The sequence below is a fragment of the Gossypium hirsutum genome, unplaced genomic scaffold, assembly GCF_007990345.1.
Source record: "Gossypium hirsutum isolate 1008001.06 unplaced genomic scaffold, Gossypium_hirsutum_v2.1 scaffold_778, whole genome shotgun sequence".
NCBI lineage: Eukaryota > Viridiplantae > Streptophyta > Magnoliopsida > Malvales > Malvaceae > Gossypium > Gossypium hirsutum.
The window spans coordinates 2383-10767 of record NW_024403254.1 but is presented as its reverse complement, the minus strand read 5'-3'; the positions used below and the strand labels follow the sequence as shown (position 1 = coordinate 10767).

Here is an 8385-nt window from a genome sequence, read left to right as displayed (position 1 = left end):
TTTATATTTTTTATATTAATATTTCATATTTATTCTTAATTTAAAAACATTATGATTTTCCTATTATATATATTAAAAATGTTTTCTAAATATAATTAATTTAATCTATGTGATAATCAACACATATTGCAAAGAACATGGCGTGTACATCAAGCCATGTGAATTAACGAGTGATGCTCACATGTACAGAAAGTCAACTTTTAATTTAAATTCAGATTACGACTATGTAACTCTGGAATTTTAGTTTATGATTTTAAATTTATTTTTTAAAAAAGTGAATTATAAAAAGAAAAAAAAATTCGATTATTACAAATTGTGTGAATAAAGAAAGTATATAGTTTTGATTTTAATAATTTAATTACTTAAATAATTTTTTTTGAATAATTCAATTACTAGATTGTAAATTCTTTTAATCAAATGAAAATTTATTAAAAAAATTTAAAAGTAATCCAATTCCTGCACGTCTACCATGGGTGGACATGGAGTGGCTTTAAAGTCTTGTGGGTCAGAATTACGGACTCAAACATGCTTTCCTTCTCATTCAATCTCACTGCACTGCCTTGCAAGCTTCTTATGAAGTTAAGAGAAAAGTTTAATTTTGGAAAGCAGATGGTTAAAATGTGACTATAGTGCTTGTACTTTCTAAAAATTAGGAATTTAGGCCCTGCACTTGTATTTCTAGGATTTCAGTTTCTTTACTTTTCAAATTAAAAGAAAACTACTCCATGTAATTAAAAAAGATCTTGTAATTAACCTGGATTTAATAAAAGAATTGAAGGTATTAACAATTGGACCTACATTTTGAAATATGAAAAGTAAAGGATTAAATTCTAAAAAATATAAGTATATAAATTAAATTCTAATTTTCAAAAAGTTCAGGGACTATAAACATATTTTGACCAAAGAAAGCTATTAAATTAGGCAGAAACGGCTGAGAGATTTGACATTTTATGAGATGGGCATTCGAAATTAATTTGAATGTGAGGATGAAGGCAAATACACTTCGAACACCCAACTAACAAAAAAAATAATATTAATGAATGACCCAATCAATTTCCATGAGAAAAGGAAAAGTCCGTCAATCTTGAACCGCCAAACAAATAAGAGGAGAAAACGTATGATAACATGAATTGGTTTGTGCTTCCCAATTGCAACTTTCACATGCATCTACGTTGCCGTGTAATTTAACATATTTATTCGTTTTTTTTAATAAAAAAACATTTATTTTTAGGAGGATTTTTAGCACAAATTATTGATTGGATTATTTTGCAAATTTATTGAATTGTACCATTGAATTTTAGTCAAGCAAGATTTTCAAAAAAATTGTGTGTGATTGAATATGCTTCGCAGGTTTGATCACATATGCAGCACTATGGGTTATGAGGGATTCCTAACGATAATATTCGATTGTTATTGATATCATCTGCTCTAGAGGAAAAGCAAGGAGTGGTTGATATGTTGCCTCCAACACTATCACTACGTGGGAGGAATTTTTATACCTATTCTTGAAGCGAAATATTCTATGACCACCGTGCTTATCGCTTACAAAGGGTGTCCGACTTCAAACAAGAGAGTACCGAGACTTTAGGTCAAGCTTGGAAAGATCAAGAGAATATTATGAGGCTTAATTGGGAATGGAGTCGAGAGTGCGGCTCAATTGTAGTATTTCTATGCCAGATTGTATGAGAGTAATAAAGAACAGGTTGAGAGTAGTAGAATCCGCTAGAGAGATGTCTATATCCGTGATGATTTGTCCAAGGAAAGGAACATTGCAGAACAAGAAGAGTGTGAAGTGGAGCGATTTTTGGATGTTGAGAGCATGGGCCTGTTGGGACTGAACAATCTAGTGCACATAGAGAGTTCTCTATTAGAAAGGAGGATGAGTCATGCCATGATTGTAACAACCCGATTTTTAGTAGTCATAGAGTAGTGGTTTCGGGACCACAAATTTTCTTTGTGTTGACTCGTAATTATTATTTTTAGAATATTTATAGAGTTATTAAATCCGTATTAAAATTTGGTTTAGAAATATTAACGTTTAGATAGTTAATTAAAGAAAAGAACTAAATTGAAAAAAGTGTAAAAGTTAATAATTAGTTCAATTAAATGATTCAATAGCTTAGTAATTACGTGATAAGGGACCAATATAATAATTAGTCCCTAATGGATAGTGTTGGACGGCAAGAGAAATTAAAATGATAGATTAATGAGATTTTAATGACATAATTGTAAATAATAGAAATTAAATAAAACAAATTAGAACAAATAAGTTTTCTTCTTCATTTCTTCTTTTGCCATTGCCGAAACACCATAGGAATAGCTTGGAGAATCGGTTGAGCATAGAAGCTTGCGTGTGAGTTCAATTCTTACCTGTTTCTTGTAATTTTTATGTTTTTGAGATCGTTGCAACTAGGTCCAGCTAGCCTGTACCTTTGTTTCTGATTCTGCTAAAAATTTTGGAAGTTTCCATTGTTGAATATTATTTATTTGGAGTATTTGTTGTGCTATTTGATGAATTTGTAAAGAGATTTTGTTAAATCTTGATTTTGAGATTAAATTGTGAGAATGTCAAAATAGTAGGGTTTGATAGTAACTTTTAGGTTTAGTAGGGGCTTTTTGAGGGCCTAGAATATTTGGATAGATTATTGATTTGAGAAAATTAGTTAATTTGATGAATTAACTAATTAAGGGATTAAATTGCAGAAATTGTAAAAGTTTGGGGTAATTGTGAAAATTTGAAAAATAAAAGGGTATTAATTGTAAAATAGATTGGAAATGAATATATGCTAATAAATGAGTAATTTTATATTTTATATCAAGATTCCGTAGATACTCGTGGAAAAGGAAAATAGTTAATAAATGAGTAATATATTATCGAATTTAGTACTCAGTTTGGATTGAACGCGAGATTTGAGTACATTCGTGATTTGGTATATGACGGTGGTTTCGTGTGGCTTGGCCGTGTGACCCAAGTCAGTGAGTTACATGGGTACGAACACGGGCTGGGGCACAGCCGTGTGTCCCTATTTTAAATGTCCACTGGCCTGAGACACAGGCGTGTGTCTCAGCCGTGTGAGTCACACGGCCGTGTGACCCTTGCAGTCTAAATTTTTCAAATTTTTCCTAAAATTTCCAAATTTTTCTGATATAGTCCTGGATTGTTTCTATAGCATTTTTAGGGCCTCGAGAGCTCGATTAAGAGACATTATGGATGTATTTGAATAAAATTTGATTATGTTTGTATTAATGTACGATTTGAATGGTTTAATATTCTGTTTGTCCTGTAATGCTCTGTAACCCTATTCTGATGACGGATACGAGTTAGGGGTGTTACAATGATGATGACTGGGAATCCCACGATGATATGGAATTCTAACTTGAACAGGAAAGAGTTTATCAGCTAGATTGTTGGAGGCATTGCAAGGAACCATTGGAACCTCTTGAGGATGCTTTCGAGAAAATGATATCATCTATAGTGAAGTCACCCAGGCTTGAGTTGAAACCCCTTTTGGAAGATTTGAAGTATGGGTATTTTGGAGAGAATAATACTTTAACGATTATTATCTTTGCACGACTCGGTGTGGAATAGGAAACCGCTCTTCACCAAGTACTACAAGTGTGCAAAAAGGCTAGTGGGTGGACTATTACTAACATTAAAGGTATAAGCCAATCTCTCTTTCAACATAATATTCTCTTAGAGGAATCGATGGTGGATGGTCAGCGGCGAATGAAAGGAGGTGGTGAAGAAAGAATTAACGAAATGGTTAAATGCTAATATTGTCTACGCTATCTCTGATAGTGAGTGGGTAAGTTCGACACACTGTGTCCCGAAGAAAGGTGTAACACCCATATCCTGTTTCTATTACCGGAATAGGATACCAAATGTTACTAGTCAAGTTGGAACAGTTAATAACGATTTATGTTCAATAATTAATTCAATTCTATAATTAGAGGTTGATCGTGCTAATATTGAAGTCATTGAAAAGCTACCACCTCCATCCTCTAACTATGGGATCCGTAACTTTTTGGAGCATGCCAGGTTTTATTGGTGGTTTATCAAGGATTTATTTCAAATTTCCAAACCATTGAGTCGTCTTCTACAGAAAGATGTTCCCTTCATTTTTGACGAGGAGTGCACTCAGGCATTTGACATTTTGAAAGAAAGGTGATCTGTTATAATTTCATATGTCAAATTAGGCTTATCGTGTCACTTAATGAGCTTGTATTTAAGCAATTTAAGAGTCTTTTTATTAGTTTAACTTAATTTTAGATTTTCATTTTAGTAAGTGTAAATACCTCTTTTTACTTATTTTTTAGACCGAAATTGGTCAATTGTGCCATCGGGGCCCTAATGTCTGTTTAAGTGTTAAGTGTTGTAGGTACTTAACAGTAGACCAAAATTACACGAAAACATCCCCGAAGATAGAGGTATCGTGATATTGAAACATGGGAATCATGATACCTCCAATAGGTCCAAGATGAAGACCACCTACAATGGTATTGTGATATCCTCTTTAGGTATCACAATACCCAATTACCAAGGAGCATCCCATATGTCGACAATATTGTGATATCACTATCGTGAGGGGACAAAAAATGACACCAGGGGTAGTCTTTGTCTAACTGAAGCACTAAACAATGAAGGTCCGTTCAAGGAAATTTTGGGGACAATTATGGAGTCAGATTTTGCTGTTAAAAATAGCCAATTTTGGCATAGGAGAGAGAAGATACACATTAGGCTTAGTCTTTAGCTTAGTTTCCCCCGTTCCATCGCCTTACCACGTATGTGGTAGGAGATTTAACGTTTAGGTAGTTTCAGGAGGTTCACCAAAACAAAATTCAAGAATGGGCTTGTAATCGCGAGGAAAAAGATGAATTACCACAAGAATCTCCGGAGAAGTTGCAGATACAAAAAATTCTTGAAGGCATTCAAACACAGGTCGATGAAACCCAAAACATGATAGTCTATGCATTCACGAATCATGATAGTCTCCACCGTATGATCATGAAACCCAAAACAACATGATGCAAAATGCAAAAAAATTAAATGGAAGAACAACTAAACGCTAATACTGAATAACAACCTAGAACATCAAATTTTGATACAGAGTGACAACAAATGTTTCCCCTTCTTAGACAGTCTTAGTTTAAAATTTTCAAAAGAGAAACAATGGAAAGTGAATTGTTAGATTTGTGTGACCAAAATTCTTGTTAAAAAATAATACAGTGGCAAAACTAGGGGATATGTGGAGGGCTTAAGGCGAGGGCCGAAACTCCTCTTGTGGCACAAGTAGTATTCGTATAGAACTACACTTCATCTATTTAATATTAATTAGAATAAGGTTTTTCAACCTTTAAATAAATAAATGTAGTCAAAACTCCTCTTATATCATTTGATTTTAACATTAGTGAATTTTCAATAAGACGAAGCTAACAAAAAACAGAGAGAGCTCTACTAAAAATTGGAAATGACAATCAATCTAAATCACGGAAGTGATAGAGTAGATACAGCTAAGTATTGAGAATATCACCACAAACAATCATTACGATGTCGACGGTAGCAGTAAGAGTGAGAGAGACTTTTGGGCAAAAGAAAACCAAAAAATAAAAAAGGAAGAGAATTGCACTCTAGTGATATCAGTTGGCTCGAGGGACATTGGCAATGGCTAACTGCATAGTGGAGTGCAGCTAGGGAAAATGGAGAAGGAAGAAGAGGAGTAAAGAGTGAAAATAAAAAAAAATGAAAGAACCCCCACCTGTGACTTTCATGTGAAAATGAGAAAAGGGGAAATTTCTCTTCAGTCCTTGTAACATTTTGGGTAAACTATTTTCTAGCTTTTCCTTTTACATATTTGAAATTTAGCCTTTGTACTTTTCATATTTCAAAATTTAAGTCAACTTGTTCATATTGCTAATTTTTCTTATCAAAATACTAACTTTATTTTGGATTGTTTTTTTTTTACATTACTTAAAACTTTATTTTATACTCTTTTATTTAATAAGGTTAAATTTAAAAAGTAAAATAACATTTTTGGTAATCACATTGACAAAATGCTTGCTAAAAGTAATGTTAATGTTGAATTAGAATTTAAGAAAATTAACCTTTAATTGAATTTGAAATGTTTAATTGATGCTTATGCTATTAGTGTTTATAAACTTTTCTAGAGCTTTTTCTAACTGTTCTTAAATAATTTATAATTCGATAATTTGATTTGTCTGGAAGGAATGTATAAAGCTTGTGGTTCTGGGTTCACCTTGGACCAAAACCACATGAAAAATCAAACATTGCTGTGAAGAAAACAATATAGCATTCCATTTCGTGGAAACTCAATTAGGGAAAGGGAAATTAACAGCTCCCGGGCTATAAACCCTAAAAGCTCTTCCCAAATTTGGTTGAGAAGAAATGGAGAATTCAACTCAAGAATCCCACCTGAGATCCGATAATTCGGTAACCTACGAATCAGCTTACACAGTTTATGCCATGGCCTTATCTTCCACGCCTTCCTCCACCAATATCAACCATCAACGCATCGCTCTCGGCAGCTTCCTCGAAGATTACACTAACAGAGTCGACATAATCTCATTTGATCCAGAAACCCTCTCCTTCAAGACCCACCCAAAGCTTGCCTTCGACCACCCTTATCCACCCACCAAGCTCATGTTCCAACCCAATCGAAAATCCGCTTCATCCTCTTCTTCTTGTTCCGATCTTCTCGCTTCAACCGGCGATTTCCTGCGTCTCTGGGAAGTTCGAGAATCTTCCATTGAACCTGTCACTGTTCTAAACAATAGCAAAACCAGCGAGTTTTGTGCCCCGTTAACTTCCTTCGATTGGAACGATGTTGAACCCAAGAGAATTGGGACTTCCAGCATCGACACAACTTGCACCATTTGGGACATCGAGAAATGCGTCGTTGAAACCCAATTGATCGCTCATGATAAAGAGGTTTACGACATTGCTTGGGGTGAAGCTAGAGTTTTTGCTTCCGTTTCCGCTGATGGGTCCGTTAGGATTTTCGATTTGAGAGACAAAGAACATTCCACCATCATTTATGAAAGTCCCCAACCCGACACCCCTTTATTAAGATTGGCTTGGAACAAGCAAGATTTGAAGTATATGGCTACCATTCAAATGGATAGCAATAAAGTTGTGATTTTGGATATAAGGTCACCCACAACCCCGTTGCTGAGTTGGAGCGGCATCACGCTAGTGTCAATGCCATTGCCTGGGCTCCTCAGAGTTGTAAGCATATTTGTTCCGCTGGGGATGATACCCAGGCTCTTATTTGGGAGTTGCCTACGGTGGCGGGACCTAATGGTATCGATCCTCTGTGTGTTTACTCTGCTGGCTACGAAATTAATCAATTACAGTGGTCTGCTGCGCAACCTGATTGGATTGCCATTGCCTTTTCCAACAAATTGCAGCTTCTCAAAGTTTGAGGTTTTCACACTGTATTTTCCTGCTTGAAGTCTGGTCTTCTGTTTCATAGACTGCTTAAGCTTGTATTCCCCTTTGACTTGATTTGTGGAATCAGTTTTAGTTAAGCCTGTCAATTCTGACTTGATTTGTGGAATCAGTTTTAGTTTAGCTGTCAATTCTGCCATTACTTTGCACCATTGATGAAGTAAATGTTCTTCCAAAAATCTGTATTGAAATTCCTTTAGTTAAGTTTATCATCATATGGTAAACATTACATTCAAGAATTTTAAGTTTCGTTTGTTTGATGCTTGATTGTCTTTATGTAGTACAATTGAACAAACCTCCCCCTTTTAGATAATTTTCATGTGATACAGTTTCAGAAAAGAATTTCACTGGGCATTTAGGTCATCAAATTATATGATCAGTTTCATGTTAAGGAATTTAACTTAACAGGTAAAAGCATCATGGAGGTCCTTGTACTGGGAGTCAACTTGCATTTTGCCCTCACTACTCAAAAAATGGGTAAATTAGTCCCTCTACGATAGAGCAAACTAGTCCTCTTGTTAAAACTCTCATCCATTTTTACTTTTGTATGTTAGTATGAGGTACACGTGGCACACCTTGTGTAACTGCCCGATTATTCTGTCATTCGTGCTAGTTTTAACAGTAGAAATGGATGAATCTTTTAATAGAAATGACCAATTTGCTATTTGATCTAACGTAAAAGGACTAATTTGCCCATTTTTAGTAAAGGGGGTAAAATGAAATCAGACTCCTAGTACAGGGACCTTCATGATACTTTTACCAACTTAACATGATATTTTCTAGCTGGAAAAGAATTGAGGAAGATAATAAGTAGGAATTCCATATTGTTGGAACTTCATAGTTTAATGAATTCATTAGGTATGTAAACTAATTTTATCTTGTTTGAGAAGCAGTTCATCTCACTTTCGATATTAGAATAT

The 8385-nt window shown here is 34.5% G+C and overlaps 1 protein-coding gene across 1 annotated transcript; it reads left to right on the top strand.

Annotated features, from left to right (window-relative positions):
• Positions 1-6206: 6206 nt before the first annotated feature.
• Positions 6207-7701, top strand: LOC121227136 (protein TRANSPARENT TESTA GLABRA 1-like). Its single transcript, XM_041110533.1, is given in 2 exon segments — positions 6207-7175; positions 7178-7701. Coding segments are annotated over 2 exon segments (1035 nt in total). The 5' UTR covers positions 6207-6403; the 3' UTR covers positions 7441-7701.
• The last annotated feature ends 684 nt before the right edge of the window (positions 7702-8385 follow it).